General features: G+C 38.9%; 1 protein-coding gene and 1 pseudogene across 2 annotated transcripts; both read left to right on the forward strand.

Annotated features, from left to right (window-relative positions):
* Nucleotides 1–816: 816 nt before the first annotated feature.
* LOC309442003 (MAPK/MAK/MRK overlapping kinase-like) lies at nucleotides 817–17937 on the forward strand. Its single transcript, XM_082057400.1, has 9 exons — nucleotides 817–929; nucleotides 5432–5546; nucleotides 7305–7394; nucleotides 9003–9073; nucleotides 12713–12791; nucleotides 13229–13277; nucleotides 14192–14370; nucleotides 17063–17164; nucleotides 17586–17937. Exons 1-9 carry the CDS (start codon nucleotides 923–925, stop codon nucleotides 17794–17796), a joined length of 903 nt encoding a protein of 300 aa, XP_081913526.1. The 5' UTR covers nucleotides 817–922; the 3' UTR covers nucleotides 17797–17937.
* LOC309442004 (MAPK/MAK/MRK overlapping kinase-like) lies at nucleotides 17839–19960 on the forward strand (annotated as a pseudogene). The gene is made up of 2 exons (XR_014186704.1): nucleotides 17839–18123; nucleotides 19193–19960. The product of XR_014186704.1 is annotated as an MAPK/MAK/MRK overlapping kinase-like (transcript).
* Nucleotides 19961–20337: the final 377 nt, after the last annotated feature.

The raw sequence follows: 20337 nt of genomic DNA on the forward strand, positions 1-20337 counted from the left end.
TTATCAAGAGGCAAACACCATGAAGAGGGTGGGCGGGGACACCTCTCCAAAATGCCGGGCTTGGTGCAGTGAGAATCCGAATAGAGACCGGGGCCGCCGCCCAGACCCTCGTCTCTCCATTTACTCCTCGTGCAAACTGGGAACTGGGGGAATGCACCACCTCACCCGCCAGAAATAAAGCCCGCCTGCTACCTGCAGTGGCACACGGGAGCCACTGGGGATCAGGCCATCACCGCAGATAAACCTCAGCTTTCTGGGGCGCTGCAGATACCGCGACACCAGCCAGGGCCACCGATCCCCCTGGTGGTTTTATGGAGCACTCGTCGGCTCAGGCCGAGGCCCGCACACCTTAACCCCTCACCGAGGCAGGGCCCAAGGCCACCGCCTCGGGAAAGACCGGCCCGCGGAGGGAGCGGGCAAGAACCGCTCCACAAAAACCAAGACACGCATGGAGGTACAAACACATCAGGCCGCCAGCCGCTCCATGACGTAAAGGGCCCTCAGCCTCGCCGGCTGCCAGACACGCCCCTACTCGCCGGCCCCGCCGCGGCGCCGCTTCCACACCGGAGCACACGCTCTGCGCCCACCACACCGCACCAGCCCTCCCCCAACTGCGCAAATTCAGTGAGGAGAGGCGGGCCAAGTAAAGCAGCTGCCCCTGCGTGCTGCCCACTGCGCATGCGTCAAGTCCTTCCCGCCGGACGGGAGGCCGCACTGCGCCTGTGTGTCCCGCGTGCCGCGGGAGGGGCCGCGCCGCCGCGGGGGCGGGGCCGGAGCCGGAGCCGGAGCCGGAGCCTGCGCGGTTGCCAGGGTGATGGGAACACAACATGGCGGCCTGAGGGCCGGGCCGGGAGGCTCTTGGCGGTCGGGAGGGGACCCGGCCTCTCTCTCGCTCACCCCGAGACCTGAAAGCGAGCGCAGGATGAACAGTAAGGGGGCACGGGGGAAAGCTGTGGGCCCTGCTTGGTGTGCAGGCCGCGGGCAGAGGGCCTTTCTTCAGGCGCCTGTGAGGGGGCCGGCGGCCCTGGCTGGAGGGGAGCGGGGTCCTGGGCCGGGAGCACCTGGGCTGAGGTGGCTGTAGGTGCTTTTGTGGTCCCTGGAAACTGCTGTCACTGCTGCCAGCTCCTAGATGTGCCTGCCGAGCCCACCCATGCCAGCGTTCGTCTCTGCATGCCGGGCAGTTCTCCAGGGAGTGCTCAGAAATCCTCCTCCCAGTCCTGTGAAGCAGTAGCCTGGCTCTCCTCTGATCTCGCTGAAGGCTTTCTCAGAAATTGCCAAGCTTCCTCATTCTTTATTCTGCAAACCTTTCCTTCCGTCACTTAGCATCCTTCTTCAAATCACCCCACGTCACATCCAACAGGTTTGGTGTGCTTCTGAATGCAATAATTAGGTATCATGGCCTTGTGACTGTGGCTGAAGCTGAACTTCTTGCTTTCTTCATTTTATTTTGGTTCTCTCCACATACATCAATATCATATTTAAATGTCATGGCTTTTTCATCCTCAGCTTCTTGGCAACTTTGCAACAAAATATCTGCTTTAGGTATTTATAGTATCCTGGTTTGACTATGGTAGTGGTATATTCTCTGTTGTTTTGCACTTGATTCTTTAATTCTAAATGATGATTGATTTTATGAGCTCTCCAGTTACAGTAATATGGGTGTAGTCTTTGAATTCCATCACTTGCTCATGATTTAGTTGACATTGTTCTTAATTTCCTGCATCCTGTAGTCTCTTGCACATTAGACTGTTCTATTGAATGATTACCCCTCTGCCATTTCGATGGCCACGTTTTGGTGTTAGACTAGTTTGGATTGCTGCAACTTATTCTTACAAATAACTTCTGCCTTATCTTTTGTACTTATTTTGTTGATTTGTATGGAATTTCATTCAGTTTTCCTAAACTTTATCTGCCTTTCTGCTGACCACTCTAAGCCTGAATATCTGTGTGTGTTTAAACAGAGAGGAGGGAAGGAAGAGGTTGGGTAATATCGAGCTTGTTATAGATGCCATGAAAGCATTGCTAACTCATTATTAGGTCTTCTTTATTCTTTCATGTTATATGCAAGCGTAATTAAAACATTGTTTATTTAATTTAATCCTCAAAGCTTTCAGTCTTAAAATCCTGATTAAAAATATTAAGATTTCTGTCATTTTTCATCTTTCATTACCAGAAATCCAGGCAAACCAACTGGTAACTAGTTTAGTTTTGTAGCTGTAGTAAGTTTCATAGTTTAAAATTGACACCCTCAGACCTGACTGTTGTCTTTCAGAGTGTGTTTCAAGTCCCTTGTTTTGGTGGGGGTTTTGCCACTTTTGAAAGATCAGTTATATGGCGCTGAAGTGGATTTTTAAGAATCTCCAGACATCTTGGCTTGTGGATGCAAATTTTATTCCTTCTTATTCTATATAAACTTTTATGCTATTATTCTTACAATGTCTGAGTTCCCTTCAGCTTCTCATTAAATGATAACTAACTCATCACATGATCATTCTCATTTTCTCCCTAGGACAAAAGGTCTTTCATCTTCAGCGATCTGTTTTGTTGAGAGTTTACACGTTGATTTTATGCATCAGAGACATTTCAAATAATGCAGTTTTCCTTCCTAATTCTACATTTTATTTGATCAATTGAAATTATTCAGGTCTTTGCTGTGATTCTTTTCACTGCATGGCTCTCTCTCAAGTGCCAGGTTAAAGCCTCAGTTGTTTGTTATGTGTGAGTTTTTAATTTTGTATGTGTAGCATTCTATTGTAAAAACTTACAAGAACAAACCTAACATGCTTACGTGAAAGAACCCCACAACTTTAGTGCTGTAATTGTGTTTTAAAGTGTGTAAAGATTTAACTCTTCTTACACTATTAGAACTCTTCAGTTTAAAATAAAAAAATATCAAATTATTTTGAGCCCTCCACTGTCATCTGGACTTCTCTTGTAGGAGAAAAAAATATATATAATAAAACATAGACAAACCCAAATTATATAAGTATATGCTATTTTGTCTTTCTATATCTAAAAATATTTTCAATAAATATGTACAGTAATGTTTTCCCTGTGTTTCTCTGCTTAAGTGCTTTGGTTGATTAACACCTCTTATTTTCAGATCATATGATTTTATTTTTTTTTTAACACTAGAGAATCAATTACTTGCATGTAAGAAAAGAAAAATATGGGATTGTCATTTATCCAAATCAAAGAGCAGGTCAATAAATAGCTATTTTTGTGTGTGTCTGCCTTGGATATTTTTTGCCATAGGGTCTGGCTCTGACATTATATGCACATATAACATAGCCAGTGTGTATCTGACTGATTAAAGAATATCAGTTGCTACCAAAAAAATCTCTTGTCAATTTTTCTTTGGAATTCTGTTAGAATGGGATTTAAGTATTCTGAATTTACAATCTCCATGTTATATTTAGCTAGGAAATTGAAATTTTAAGGTGGGGGTGGAGAGCAGTGTGTGAAGTGTGATTTTTGCTGATAAAGCACGTTGCTCAGTCATGTTGCTTAGTGGGTGCTGAAGGCAAGGGATCGCCTTGCTTAAAGCACCGATTGAGCCGTTGTCAAATAACAGCCACATTAATTGAACAGTCTTATGGTCTATTCCCTATTTTGGAGTCTCTGTTAGGGATTGCCTGCTTTACCCGTAATTATTTTCAAATTCTGATTGTACTTATAAAATAGTACTATTTGTACACTGTCTGTATAGAATGCATTAGGCAGTGTCATTGATTTTAAGTTACTCTGCTTTTTCCTATTTTCAAATTTAGATGGCCCAATTATTTATTTTATGATTCAGCATGATGGCTAACGATCAGAAAATCTAAACAGCAGGTGATAAAAATGAGAACAACTGACAATTCTCAGAGCATTGCCACTGCTATATTGGAGAAAGAGGGATTTGCAAGGGGAAGGTCTCTGCTGATCAAAATATAAGCATTTGTATCACGAGGAAAGGAGTAGTTTTTTAAACAGGAGTAAGTGTGAAAGTTGAGGAGGAGAAAAGAGATGAAGACAACACAAATTGATTGCTAGTTGGAAGACAGCGTTCAAATGTTCTTATCTAAGTAGTTTTCCCCTCCGCAAAATTTCTTGGCAGGCTTTCTCCACTCTAGAGGCTGTATTTATACTTGTAAATTAAACATATCTGGAAATCTTCTTGGACACAAAGAGCGACTGGCATGAAATGGCCCATGTCTATGCTAGTAAATTCTCTTATCTTCCAAAACAAGGCAGTAGGACACAAACTGCTTGAGGAATGACCTTAGAAGGAGCCATCACACCAGGCTGGGAGGGTGCCTGGGAGAGCGGTGGTTGTCACACACCAAATCCAGGCCAGGGACTGTTGTCACAGTAACTAATACAGACAACTACACTTCACTGAATTTACTGCTATCGACAGAGCTTAAGGCTCCTACAGTTATTCTGACTCCCATAAGGGGCTGAATATGATAAAAGGGTTTTCCTGCTTTGCCTCTCTCAAAATGTCTGGGTTCAGATCTTTCTTAAATAATAAGACTATGTGAAAAGCAACAGCAGCATAAAGCTAACCAGAACTGGCCTTTGCTCGGATGAAATTACTGCAAGAATTATCAAGGATGGAATCTGTAGGTGCTAAAAATAAAGGGAAACAGGAGGACAAAGTGGGTGAAGGGAACCAGGGAGTGGGATTGGTAATGAGCAGTTAATCACAAAGCTGAAGGAGAATAAAGGAGGAAAGAAATGTCAGTTTTGAAGGAAATTAGGAAAAGACTCAGAAATTAACAGAAATAAAGCTTGCTTCATAACTCTTGTGTTATCTGCTTCATCTCTTAACATTCTGCAGAATTTACTAGAATTGACTGATTATCACATCCTTTTGTTTGGTGCACTTCATTATTAAAATGAAGCATTACTTTTGGCCTAGTGCAAAACTTATATCTGAACTTAAAATCAGCAACTGTTTTGCTTAAAAAAAAATCCCCAAAATATTTTAAAAATAAATAAAAAATCACTACCAAAACTACCAAAACCCCAATGCTGGAACAATGAAAAGACATGCTTGCTTTTCAAGATAATTTTATGTGTTCAGTACAAGGGATTTTTTTTGTGAAAGAAGCAAAGAATAAGTTCAGGTCTGAGCTGCTAATGTGCTGCAGCAGAAAAAAGGCATGAAGTGCAGAGGCACCATGCAAGGAGGTGGTAGTTTGTCTAAGACTGAATTACTGTATTTTACTTTCAGGAATATAGATTTCTGTATTATGGGCAGCAAAACTTCATTTACTATTCTTCATTATATTTTCTCTCAAATAAACTTACGTGTTGACAAAAAAAAAAAACTTTTAAATACAATTTTTCCTTTAGAATTTAACAAATCAAGTATGGATTAATATACAGTCTTCATAACCATTTTTGTTTTAAACATACTGAAACGGTATATTTTTGTTTTTAGACTACAAACCAGTGGGTAAGATAGGAGAGGGAACATTTTCTGATGTTCTGAAGATACTGAGTCTTAGGGATGGAAAGTACTATGCATGTAAACACATGAAGCAACATTTTGAAAGGTATGCATAATTAATCATAGAAAATCTTGTTCAAATTAAGTGGGGAAATGTGAAATTAAGACACGAAGTTTTTTGAATACACATGTATTAAAAAGGTTTGCATGTAGTACAGAAATGAAACTCTGCTGTTGATTATGAAGGGCCTTCCCCTTTCGCATTGGAGTTATTTCCTTGTGTACTCTAATTACTGTACTAAATGCTGCCTGGCCACTGGGTTGAGGGTGAAATGAGAAGAATGAGGACTAAAGAGCTGATTTCTGCGTTTCCAAATGCATTGAATATACTTGTGCTGTTTTTCTTTTTGCTGTAAATAATAAGACGATGTGGAAAAGTGTCAGTACAACCCCTGGACAATGTTTTCTTCAGTCTTACTTAAAATACTGTCTTAATGCAAGTTAAAAACACTGCATTTATCCTTAGTCCACATATCGCATTAGTTCTACTTCATGTTTGCATTTATATGTAATTACATCCATCATCAAGATGCTGTTTGGCACAGAACAGGTACTTTTTACCAGTTATGAAAATAGAGGAGATGGCTGTGGAAGTAGACGTAGACTTGACATTGTCCTCCAAATATATAAGTGCCAAACAATGCTTTTTGGGTCACTGACTTTGTATTCTCAGTCAAATATGTTAATTTCCCAGTGAAATCACTGAGAGTGCCACATTTGTTCATACAAAGTAAAATGGGACATTTTGCTCTTTACATAAGATTTCACAATGTAGCTCAGCTTCAAAGGCTGTAAGTTAAAAAAAGGAGAACTCAAATACCTTCAAGTAATGTTGCTTCTGATTCTCTGTTGTGTTGCTAGAGAGCTGTTGGTCCATCACCCACAACTGACCAAATTGTCCAATTTATTATCAAAAAAGTATTTAAACTAACAGCTTAACTATATAAAGGGCAGATAGTATAAAATTCAGTGGTAGGGCATAACAGGCAGACTCCTTTTGTCATGTAGCATGTTTAAAACATCTTTTTTAGGCCTTTAACCCTTTGATAAATTGACTGACAAATTCTTTTGATGAAATTAACTCTTTTAGCAACAGATAACAGTGTTTTAAACAGAACCTGCCCATACAAGGTATTTCTCCTAGTTTCAAATTGGAAAATATTCTTTTGATGTGTAGCTTTAGGTCTGACTGTGAAAAGGCATGTGAGTCCTGTTCTGATCCATTAGTGTGCAAAGCTCTTTGTTTCCTGCTTCTTCCCCAGTGTCTGTAGCATATAGTTTTGTTCTTTATTAAATCTAGGAAGCCAACATAATAATTAAACAATAATTGAATACTGTCTGTTTTTCATGTAAGAGGTTACCATCAAAACTTAATTTTAAATGTTGAATTTGGCAAGGCTAGATTGTCACTTTCATCATGCTGAGCAGGAGCTGGAATGTGTGCCGTGCGGAATAAACCATGTCATACATCCTATTGCCCAGCACAGAATCCCTCCCAGATAGCTCCTTGGCGTGGTAACTGATGTCTGGAACACAATAAATAACTACTTAGCTTGTTTGGGTAAGTCCAGCTACTCCAGACTGCAAGAAGGAATAAAGCCGTTCTGCTGATTACTGGTTTGCACTGTAAAGAACCAAAGCAGTTGAACAATTTATCAGATCCTGCATTTGAAAATTCAATTACAGACTAAAGTGGAGTACAGTGGAGTACAGTGGACAATCTCGTGGCAGGGAAGAAAGATAATTATAATCCAGTCTTTGATTGCAAGTCGGTGATCCTCTTTTCTTTTTAATTCAACTTTAGTTTGGAACAAGTTAATAATCTGAGAGAAATACAAGCACTAAGGAGGCTGAGTCCACATCCTAATATCCTTACGTTACATGAAGTTGTTTTGTAAGTATGGTGCATTAGTTTCTTTTTTCCTTATGCCTTTATTTGCACAGTACCCAGTAACTTTTTGGATTAGAGACAACCTATAGGCACTTAACCAGCTTTTTATTCCATCAGAAAGAAAAAAAAAAAACAAAATGTCATATTCTGAAGTCTTCTTGTCTTTTTGGTTAAGAAAATGTGATGAAGCTCACACTTTCTGTGGCTCTTTTGCAGCAGACCAAAAATATTTAAACATCAGTATTAAAATTACAGACTTCAAACTTCAAACCACAAACTTCATATTGTGCTATGTCGTAGTTGATGGTGATTTCAACCTGTGTCCCTTATCCAGTCAGTGCTTTAACTGCACAATGTCGTGCCTGCAGGAGACAGTATTTAGGTTGGGCCCACACAGAGCTTATCTGCTGCAATAGGCTCTGGTACTTCAAGGATCTTGCTTTGACTTGTCAGTTTGAACTAGGGATCTGAGCAAACTATTTGGCAGTATCATTTTGTCAGAAACTTTACAGACACCCCTTTGCAAATAATAGAAGTTTAGATCTCTGAATAAGGGAGAAGCTGAGCTACAAATTTAGAAAGAGGTAAGTCAGTGATGAAGTTGGGTTCCTTAACCTCATTAGACACATAAGTGTCTTCTGGGGACATGTTCTGTCTCACAAAGAGATCAGGTTTTGTGACAGCATTTACTCCATTAGTGAGCGTGACACTGTGAGTGTTTAGTTGCACAGTGAGCCTATCCCTGTGCAACAGCAGACATATACTTCATTATTCAAATATTTGGCACGAAACTTGTTGGCTGGTCTAAAGTATTTTTTCCTGCTCTTCAGGCTCGTATTCCTCTGCTCAGGGCTCTGGTACTATATTGTTATTGACAGGCCCATTTTCTACAAATAGACAGAAAGCCCATAATCATGGCAGCAGCTTGGCTTTCTGGAATTCTCAGCTTCAGCTGCCATTGTTAACGAAGTGTCATCCAGATGGCCAGGCAGCTCGCAAGCTATGTCAGTCTGTCTGCAAACCCAGCTGCAGATTGTACCCTCAACCTTTTGCTGTCTGGGTTAATGGAACATTGCAGAGGGGATGTACTTTAATGCAATTACCTTGTAAGAAAAAACTGAAGACCCAAAGACATTTGCCTCTGCAGGGCAGTGAAATGGAAAATAAAGTGTCAGATGTATTGTCATATCATGATGATACTTAAAGCTGCTGTTGTCAGCAAAACACAGATTCCAGGCAGATACTCATTTCCATGCAATAGTGCACTGTTGGTGACCCGACTAGAAAGTATTTTCATTTATGGAGTAATAGCTTTCCTATCTTTTATTGTGAGACTGTCTCAGTTAATTTACTGGAAATTTCTTGATACTGAACAGTGTGATATACCCAGAAAACATGCATTCAAGTACCTTCACAGAGTACATCAGTTAACTTCTGCACTAAACTAGAACTATGGTACATCAGACCCTGAGCTGAAAAACTTCTGTGAGAAAGTATCAATTAAAAATGAAAATGTCCATTTGGTTAAACTAAGTCCTTTTTTCTATGTTGTGTACAAATAAACATGTAAATGTTATTTCTAGCTTAAAGTCTCCCTGTTTGTTTCTTCAGTGATAAAAAAGCTGGCTCCCTTTCACTCATATGTGAACTTATGGACATGAATATTTATCAGCTGATAAAAGGTATGTAGAATATGGTTAAGAAACACTCCTTGTGTAGATCACAAAGTGGAATTAATTATTTTTCACGTGGTTGTTCACTGTTACATATTTCAAAGTTCATAGGGAAATTCTGTGCTGTACCGCTTTACTCTTGTTTTTCTCCCCAGTGCAATAAACCCACATGTTTGAGGTGTGGATGCACACAGGAAGTTTCTAATGAGTCAGGTCAATGACCATTTATTGCTGTAGTCAAACTTTACATGGAAACAGCCAAACAACCTCGACTGCAAAATGCAAAATATTTGCTTTATGTAACAAAAAAATAGAAATTAAATAGGTTTTTTATGTCACAACTGTATGATATAACAATAAAATTATTTCCATTTGTTTCAAAAACTACTGAATCAATCAATATTGACTTTCAAGTTTTATATCTAGTAAAAATGCCCTTTACCAAGTTTTCTCTATAAAATAATATTGTTCCCTGAAAGTCCCTGGATTTAGAAATTCTGGAGCTGTTTGTTGAAGCAGTTGTGAGACTGCAAAACTTAAGGAAGAGTTCCTATAAAAAGTTTATAACAAAAGCTGATTTAAAACCAGGGTCATATAGACACCAAAGGAGTTTGATATAGTAAATGAAGGGGCACTGACTTACAATTCAATATGAAAAGAGGACTTTTTAACTGAATAATTAAAATTTTGTAATGTCCTAACAGTTGGGAGGTTCATATAAGTAACTCAGCATGCAACTGTCATTCAGTGTAACAGAATAAAGACTTGCTCCCAAACATTATGTTAGTGACACTGAGTATTCAGATCTCTAACAGGAGGAGTAACCATGTTCCTGACCTAAATAAAAATTTGAGATTAAAATAACAATTGTTTGTTGATCACTGAAGCACCTGTGAATGTTTGCTGTTTTAATAAGGCCAGGATAAATCCATGAAGTTGTGAAGTCAAAGTAATTAACAGAATATCAGAATATGGATAGAAAGTTAGCCTTGTGCATTAAAAACAATCTTGTACCTTCTCTTTCTAGGAAAGATACTGTATTTCAGTTATGAAAAAACAGAATGTTTAGGTTTGTTATTAAACTGTTGTGGTTTTTTTTTTACTTCAGAGTATTTGCTTTCAGTTGGTGACATTTCTCAGTGTTTCATTCTTTCTATGTGAAAAAGCCTGCTATATTAAGCATTATATACAGAAGGAAATTAGTCTAATAATTTCAGTATGTTCTGCTATTTTTTTTTTTTAATTTTAAAACAGTATTATCAAATTCAGGTTTTCTATTAGAAGGTTGTTTTCCTGCTGCTTATTTTAAAAAACCTCCTTTTTTATGTCAGGGTGAATCAGTTCAAAATGAAATCTGTTCAGTTGTCCTCTGAAATGCTGCAGTTGAGGTTATCTAAACATTAATCTGGGTCTACATGAACTTCTAGAAATTGCCGGTTCTTCTCTGTGGTCCGATGTTGTGTCTGGACTGTGTTTCCCATGATACAGTGTCTTTTTTTCACCTTGTACAAGGTGGTGCCAAATCATAGAATGAAACAGCAAAACGAACAACAGATTCCTATGGAGAGTCTAATTTTTTTAAAAGTAATTTGATATTTTCAAGCACTGAAGCATTTAATTTGTGTCAAGTGTTTTGCATTTTAGAATCTATGCGCTTTTTTTGAAATTTATTTCGGGGTTTCAAGGTAGATGTGTCAACACAACAATTTTCCTATGAGGCAGAAGTAGTTTTTCATTTGTTTTCTCCCTCACTCTACTTGTGGCTTATCGCAAAGACAAGAAATATAACGTATGGCAGTCACTTCAGACAATAAATATCTGGCTAAAATTCCAAGTACATAAGTAAATTGGAAAATTAATCTTAATTCTGAGCCAGAACACTTATCGACTGAGGAAATCTAGGTAACAGTGGCAGGTAGAAGGAGCTCCTTTTGAATTTTCAGCATTGTGGTTTGAAGGACTGCATTAGTAATTTGTAGAACAATTAAATTGTGTTCATTAGCAACGCTCTGTCAGAAAACAGTTTTCAGAGTGTACTCAAGTAGTTGCATTTCAGATCATTTGTAATATTTTGTATATTTTGCCAGTGTTTAGTAATGCAAATGCTTGTCATTTCCTGACTACTCTGAATCTTGCAAAAATGAGTTTAATATGAGTGCAGAACAATTTAAAAAGGCTTTAAGTTGGAAAAATTTAGAGGCAAGCATGGTTTGCGTGAAATCTTGTAATGAAGAGAAACTTGAAGCAGTGATTGACTGAGAACAAATTTCTAGTTTAACAAGGTGTATGGAGACACTTCTCTAAGTAGGAGGACAGTTCACTGTAACGCTACTAATGTGCAAAGTTGATCCTTTCGGCTTTTTTTGTTAATAAACTTACCGATTCATGTTATTTCAATCAAGACAAGGCTATTTGTCTTTATACAAAGCCATAATTCCCTTGCTATTAATACATAGTGCTATCATAAGTCATTTAATAACTGAAAACCAGTCTTGCCTTTTGCTTACTCAAGAACAGTTTGGTCACCTAAAGAGATGAAAAAAATAAGGCTCAGAGAGAGGTGAGGGAGATGCCTCAAGCAAAAATGGCTGTAGCCTCGAGTGCTGCCACCTGATGATTCGCTTCATCATTACTTTCGAATAAGATTCTGTAATGATAAAACTGGAAGTAGAAGAGCACGTGCTCCAGATTTTACGGGATCGCGACTTCTTTTTTGAAGGCCTGTTTTGTTTTAAATACTAACGATAATCTGAGTTGGTTTGAGCAGCTGCATTTTCTAAAATAATTTCTACTATAAATGACAAAAATGCTGATGTTGAAAGCACCATTTCTCTCTACTGGGGTAGTAACACTACAATTCCCAATGTGAACGGGTTATCTAATGCTGCTCATTGGATCCTGTGGCGGAGCGGAGCAGCCCTGCGCTGCCTGCCAGGACTCGCAGCCTCAATGAGTTACTGTCCCCATCATCTCCCTCCTCCTCCCCAGCCAATTACTCATCCTGCTGTCATCGGGCAGATCAGTACCTGCTTTGTTTTTAAAAAATGCGATCATTTCTGCCTCTGTTGATGACATTGCAGCGTTACATAAAGGCATTACAGCAAGACTGAAAGGCCTTTGGAGCCTATCAAAGAAAAAAGCTGAATGGCTCTGAAAAATAAATTTTATAACTGTCATTATTGCACAACAGCAATAGCAAGCTGAACTACAGAGGTTAACCTTTAATCTGCAAGTCAAATGTGAATCACAGTCATTTAAGCATTGCAGTAATTTGAGGCGATTGATACGAATCTTGAACCTTAAGGACAGTTGCTTTGTTTAGAAAGGAAATCAGGTGTTTATAAGTGCAATATTGTAGTTCTGTTAGAACTTGGGGAAACGCACTGCAAGAAAAACATGCAGTAAAAGCTAAGGCAGATTACAGAATATCAAATTGACAGTTGTTAGCTGAGCTATTCTGGTGCACAGTGAAATCTAAATTATGTCTGAAGTTGAGTGGAAAATGGATTACAAAGCTACCTATAAATGACAGAAATAGTATAATTGAAAAGCATAATATCAATGCATTATTGGAAGCTGAAGAGTAATATTTTTTTGCATTCTGTTGTTTGCTAAAAAGGTCTTGTACAACTTGAAATTTAATTCTAGGAAGGAAAAAGCCATTATCTGAAAAAAAAATTAAGAACTACATGTACCAGTTATGCAAATCTCTTGATTACATACATAGGTAAGAGCCCTGGTTCAGCAACAGCTTTACGGTAAACGTCCCATACATTGATTTCAGGGTCATATGGTAGAGACATGCAGTTGTCTGGGCCAGCAAGGAGAAAAAAGGCCATTGCCCCTGCAACTGTGCCTGCAGCACAGCCCGGCAAGGAGCTGGGGGACCGGGAGGGGGTGGCCCCGTGATCCTTCAGTGACCCTGGGGACAGCAAAAGCCGCACGCGTGGCCTCCCCTGCCTGGGCTTGCCCTTTCCCCAGCCCCAGACCTGCTGCTGTTATCTTACCATGGTGGCAAAATTCACTTTGTTTTTTTACTATGCGGTTGATAAGTTTGAAGAAAGTGTTAATTTCTCAAAGTATTTTTGTATAAATAATTGTAAGCATTGGTAATGTTGCTCCTTTTACTGAACTCTTCTCCCTGGTGTGCTTCTATTGGTACAGAAATGGGATATTTCACAGAGATGTGAAACCAGAAAACATATTAATAAAGGTAATTAATTTTATGTGAAAATATTTAACTGAAAGTGAAGTATATCAGTTTTGTTCTCTTTACTCTGAGAAGGTAATGTTTCTTCATGAATAAAAGTACAGTTTTTAAAAAAATATATAGATAGTTCCATGTAATACCATATTCCTCATCTAGATGAATGAACAACCCAGTTTGATATTGGCTAAAACCTGAAATGAATCAGGTGCATTACGACCTGCATGTCTTCACTCTGGTTGGAAAACCTGTTCTTTATCCTGTATTAATATGTATTTTCCTTTCTGTGTTAACATAGAAACAAGTGACAGGGTTCAGTTCTGCCACTCAGTCTTTCTATATTCAAGTCCTATATTTAGTGGTAGTTATTAGTACAAAAGAGAGCAGAAGGTATTAGCTTTCTGAAGATTTCTTCATAGAAATCTGTTCTTCTGACAGTTTCAGAATGGTATTTTGCTAATGTCTGAAAAGCAACATTTTCAAATTTCAGTTTATGAAATTTTATTTTCTGGACAAAAATTTTTAAGTTTTACAAGTGTCCAGGAGAAGCTGTTACAGAGAGAAGCCAAAGTCACCTATTATATGATTGCTGAACTCAAGAACTCTTAAGAAAATATCTTAATCCCGATGTCCTATTCAGAAGTCTTCCATTCAGTAATAGTCCATATAGTTTTGAATTAACTCTTATCTTTTCATGATGTACAGAAGAGTATTTGCACATATTTTGAGACACAGAGATCTTCAAGCCTGGAGTTACTTGCTATTTAAATGTACTTTTACTGCTTTAATACTACCCCTGGGATTTCTGAAAGTTTAAAGTAATCTGTGATTTATTTTATGATGACTATCACACGTTTAAGGAAAACCTTTGCTTGGATATTTCAGTGTTTCTAATTTGTCAAAATACTTTCTTTTTGCAGCGCAATACCCTGAAGTTGGGAGATTTTGGATCTTGTAGGAGTATCTATTCTAAGCAGCCACATACAGAATATGTCTCTACACGCTGGTACCGAGCACCTGAATGCTTACTTACAAACGGCTACTATAATTACAAAATTGATATATGGAGTGCTGGCTGTGTTTTCTATGAAATCACAAGGTACGGTGTTCAGTGGTGGGTCTTACTTATTATTAATCAAGAAAATCAAAGGTAAATAACTCAATTAAGGAGCACATGGTATGGGTAATATGCTCTTTGTTTCCATGGTGTTGTGGAAGCTGCTTCTGTGATCAGTCTGCGGGTTCATGCACAGCAACCCTGCTCGGCTGGCGCTCCCTTCACCCCGTGGCAGGTTAGTAATAAAGCGGCGGGGTGTTCAAAAGAAGATAGTACCAACAAATATTATTTACAAGTAAAATAACAATTTTAAACAGTTGTTCATTGTGGGGTTTTTTTTTTCCATTGGCTTAATATTTGAGTTTGGTAAAAATGTGTTTTCTGTGCTTTATCTCTGAATAGAATATGGCTTGTGTCCTCTCTTGAGCATCGCTAACTATCCTCATATCCTGTTAATGCACTTGATGGTAAAATTTCTCCCTCTTTTTTTGAATTACTATTCTGCAAAAATAAAGGAAATTAGAGAAGACACTCTCTCTGATTTACTGCTTTGAAGGGAAGAACTACCTGAAGGGAAGTTATAGCCAGGTGGGGATTGGTCTCTTCTCCCAGGCAGTCAGCAATAGGACAAGGGGGCATGGGCTTAAACTCTGCCAGGGGAAATTTAGGCTGGATATTAGAAAGAAATTCTTTACAGAGAGAGTGGTCAGGCATTGGAATGGCTGCCCAGGGAGGTGGTGGACTCGCCGTCCCTGGAGGTTTTTAAACTGAGATTGGACATGGCACTTAGTGCCATGATCTAGTAAACGGACTGGAGTTGGACCAAGGGTTGGACTCGATGATCTCTGAGGTCTTTTCCAACCCAGTCGATTCTGCGATTCTGTGATTCTGTGATTTATAACACAGTGTGTTTAAGAGCCTTGTGCTGGGACCTTATGTTCTAGAATATCTTGAAGTTGGATTCTGGTGAAGGAAGAGTCCAGGAAAACCCCGATTGAAGTCCTTTAAGCTTTTGAGTTATGATGTAACTGTAACTCAAAAAATGTGTAATTAGTCTTTAAGAAAAAAAGGAAAAATAACCACCATGAGTATTCCTCCAATATCTTTGTGCCCTAGCAACAGCAGCAGTTCTTCTTTATTCTCCTCCCACACGGCTGTCTCCGATATGCAACCAGGAGTGATAACATTTGCTTTGCTTCTTTCCTCCTCCTCCACATGGCGAGTGCAGCTGCTGCCATCACCATCACATTAAATGACAACCCTTATGCTTTGCCTGCTAACTCAGAGAAACAGTTCTACTTCGGTCAGAAAACTGTTAATAGAAAAATCCCAAATGTGGCAGTTCTTTTCCAAAGTGAATTGGGACCAAAAGCTTTAAAAATGCCATGTTTTTCTATTTCAGTTTGAATCAAGTGGGCTTTGAAGTTTGGCAAGAAGATTACACGCTGCAAAGTGAAGTTTTCTTAGGGCAAAAAACCTTAAAGAAACTTCCTCGTAATTTTTAGCTTAATGTAACAAATCCCATTCTTTGCAACCACTGCACATTTTCAGAGACCTGAGAGTTGTGTTCAGAGAGAAATTAGGGGTGTTTATTGGAAATTACCAAACTGAAAAAGATGCAGCCTTGCCAAGCTAAAGGAAGCTATGGACAGGTTTATTTCTTTTTACGTGCATCTTGCAGTTTTTGCTGTTGAAGATTTGTGCAAGCCTTCATGCTTTACACCATGCTGTGTAAGAATTTTGATCCTTTTACTCAGCGATGCTTATCTTGGTCTCCTTCTGCCTGTTCCTTACAAATGGTGGCTCCTGGATTACAGTTTTTTGTGGACAGCACAGTTGTTCTTCCCTAAGCTACAGCTTTACACTTAGAGGCAGCACATTTTGTAGCTCACACAAAAGCTGCTCCAACTGCTTGTCGTGCTATGGCTGCACAACATGAATCAGATCTCGCAAAGATTTCTGAAGACATTCAGAGAAGTGTGCAGCCAGCTGTTTGACTGAATTTGCAAACAGTTAAAGAAGTTTCCTCCTCCTACGAAGAGGGCTGAATGTGTTGCTTTCACGAATCACATGATGCTACTTAAATTAGAAGATGAAGGAAACCCTTTGCTAACATGGAAAAAGGCAACTTGTGCAAGAAGCAAATAGTACTGGACCTAAGTTGTTAAAAGTCAAGCTTGCTCTACTGATCACAATGTTCCAAGGACTCTATGCAAGCTTTTTTATGAACTGAGGGTGATGCTCAGGAACGCAGTTCAAATTGCTGTCTTTCCAGTATTGCTGCTTGCAGAGAGCCCGTGTGTTAGGAATGGAATGTTTCTTATATATTTCTGTGTACATACACAACAAGAGGGATTGCTTGACTCTGCTGTCTTAAAATGAGGAAAACATGTCGTCTTCTGAGATCTGCCACTTCTCTAACCACAATCCCATATTCTTGGCCTTTCACCGGGAGGGATGTTCTCTTCACATATTTACCCCAAACCCGTGAGGAAAGGGCAACTACAGATCTTTGTTTAATACCCCAAAATGCCCTTTCAATCCAAATATGTGGTTGTATTGATCTGCTACTCACGTTATCCTTCAGTTGACTGGTATTAAACTGTCTGCAAATGAATAATCCTGAAATTTATCTTCCTCTTAAATGAAAACGTTTTAACCAAAGTGGCAGCTATGCCACTTCAACTAGTTTAACTGTGTGTTAACAGTGCTAATGCCATCTCTTAACTTGCAGTTTTCAGCCTCTCTTTCCTGGATCTAATGAGCTGGACCAAATTTCAAAAATCCATGACATTATAGGCACTCCTGCTAATGAAACTCTGCACAAGTTCAAGCAGTAAGTATGCACTCCCGTAGCTCTAATGTCACTGTTTAACTGCCCACAATATAACCGTTCAACTGCATGCAATTTCTGCTTGGGGAACCTCCACAAAACTCTAATTCTTTTGTGACAGCTGCTGACCAAAGAGCGGTGTCTTCTATCTATCCCTCCCCAGAGATAGTCACACATTTGTGAGCCCTGACCGCAGAGCAGAGGAAGCCTGAATCAATCTTATTTGGCCTTTTATTTCTGTAGTATCCTTAAGGCCAATGACATAACTTGTTAGGAAATAAACTTTTTTTTTTTTCCCAGCCAAGTCTTTCTTACTTGGCCTTAATAAATGATCACCTCAATCAGATTAGAATACGTTTTTTTTCAGTAAATTGTAATTTTCTCTGAATATGCATTAAAAACTGTTTGTTCTTGCTTAACACAGGTCAAGATTTGTGACTTTTGATTTCCCCTTTAAAGAAGGGAAAGGAATACCTCCTCTGATGCGGAATTTATCTCCCAAAGGCTACTCTCTCCTGTATGCAATGATAACATATGATCCTGACGAGAGAATTGCTGCTCATCAAGCATTACAGCACCCTTACTTTCAAGACATATGGCAAGTGACTTCAAATCACTTCAATCTTGAAGACTAAAATTAAAAAGTGGGCTAAAATTAGGAAGTGGGGGGAGTGCGGTGTGCTTATTACTTGAAATGGACTGAAATGATGTTTGCTTACAGTGCCAGTATTTAGCTTGCATGAAAATGAATGTTATTCAGTCAACATTATTCTTTGCATTGAGTCCAAACTTCACCTAAAGCACAACTGATGGTTTTATTATCTTTTTTCTTCCCACCCGAACTTTCTAGGGCAGCTGGTACACAAGATTTGGCCAAGCACAAAAAATTAAGATTATTAGGAAACACAGCAGGGCAAGTACCTCTGCATTGGTGGCAAATTTCAAAGGAAAGTCAAAGACAGGTAATATATAAGCGGAAGAATTGTCGGCCCTGTTAGAGAAGTGACGCTGAGCTTGTTAGCTAGAAACAAATGTTTTACTTAAGCTGATTACTTGGTTTTATTCAGTCTGCCTGAACACTGCTCTTTATTGGATCTGATGCAGTTCCACCCCCCAAAAGTCCTGAAAATTGTGAGTTAGAATTCAGAAGCTGTGATACCACATAATCCCTTCAGTAGACAGTTGCCATAGTTACTATTACTTAGAGCAGGGGTGTCAAGCTCATTTTCACCGGGGCCACATCAGCCCCTCGCGGTTGCCTTCAAAGGACTGAATGTAATTTTAGGACTGTATAAATGTAGTAGTTACATTTATGTGTAGGAGTAGTTACATTTATACAGACTTAGAGCGTCAGTTCCACATTTTTCTCTTCTTTTTTTCCCTTTGTTTAATATCATCATCCTCTTTTTGCTGTCTGCCTTTAAGTTTTATAGACTTATAGTTGCAGCAGAGACAGAAAGGGTGCTTTTGCCTTTTCAGGCCTTCGGTCTACGTTTTGAAAAAATAATTAAAAAAAACACTTTATTATCCTGTATTTAGATGATATCTGGGAAAATCCTAAACTTATATTTGACCCTGGAAATAACAAAAAATAAAATCTGATAAAAATTCTGGCAAACTAAAGCTTTTTTATATTCAAGCTATGAGAAAAATGTTCCACATATTCACTCTTATGGAGTGAGATGGAAGTTTGTACTACATGAAAAACTCTCAAATAAGTTTTTTTCACAAAAAAAAAAATCAAGTAGGAAAAAAATTTAACATTGCATTTAACATGGAAAGCATGAAGTCTCCTTCCACAGGAACAGTCATTTTCCACCAGTTTAGTTCTGGGGTTCATCAGTGTGGGCTTTGTAAGAAGTTCCTTCAGGAAAAATTGCAAGAAAGTAATTTTAAAAACAATTAGCTGAAGAAGTATTTGGCAGAGGTTTGGGTTGGTTTTTTTTTCTGATCATTTGGATTTTCTGTTTTAATTTTATTCCATAAGATGTTCTCAGAAAGAAACTGAAAATTGTTTCTTTATTTTAAAAGCGTTCTCTTAGGAAAGTCCAGGAAAACACAAAACAACGCGGACCTCATGGTGGAGAATTACCAAAATTAAATGCTTCTGGATTAGCCAAAGTCACTCCCCATTCTCCTCCTGTCTTGCACTCGGTTTTCCAGACGCCGAAGGAAAGTGGTGACACCCCCATATTACAGTCTGTTAGATTTATTGGATCAGACATCGAGGTACAGACTCTAACTTGCTCATGAAAGTGTAGCAGCAAAATGTGTTTTACCCAGCGCATTTCAAAGGCTTTTTGTTTCCTTAACAGTCTGAGAAACAGAAGGCACTTAAGTCTTCCCCGAAATATTTCCACTTACCTGCTATAGAACGAAGAGGAGGCGGCTACTGAGCACCCTGTAAAGTATTTGGAGAGTGAGGAAAATCAGGAGTGTGCAGTGAGAGTCGCAGTCACGCTGCCCTTGGTAGAGCTCCAACAAGAGCTGCTGTGCCTTATTTCCTGTTCCTCTGACAGTTTGTAGGAAGACCCACAAGGCTCTGAAGGCTGCTTCCCTCCCATTTCGGCATTCTGTTCCAAAGGGTATCAATCCTTAATTAAAGCATTGTCTGGTGGAGCTCAGAGAGCGCTCAGGATTGAACGTCTAAGTATTTTTTCCTTTTAGAACCTGGTGGAGGAGGAGGTTGGTTAAAAATAACATGAAAGGATTCTTTGAGCTTCACTATTAGGAATGGAATGTTATCTACAAAATGTAAGTTTTCATACTTTATAATAAATGACAGCTAAATTTTGTATATTTTTTAGATGTTAAAAATTTTTATTTTTCCATCAGTTCTGGAAAGTATTCACCTCCTGTATTCAATGACTTCAATCTCAAGTTTTATTGAGAATGTGCAATTATGCAGTCATATGAGATACTTGATTTTGATGCAGTTCCTGAATGTTTTTATATAACTATAATCTAGCTAAAAGCTAAAGCAACTTTTTATCCGACTCAAAAGCAAATAAAGCAAGTGACAGGACAAGAGGAAATGGCCTCAAGTTGTGCCAGGGGAGGTTCAGATTGGGTATTAGGAAAAAACTCTTCCCGGAAAGGGCTGTCAGGCACTGGAATGGGCTGCCCAGGGGGAGTCACCATCCCTGGGGGTGTTTAAAAGACATTTAGACGAGGTT

Source organism: Streptopelia decaocto (assembly GCF_964273445.1).
Source record: "Streptopelia decaocto genome assembly, chromosome: 7".
In the NCBI taxonomy this organism is placed as follows: Eukaryota; Metazoa; Chordata; class Aves; order Columbiformes; family Columbidae; genus Streptopelia; species Streptopelia decaocto.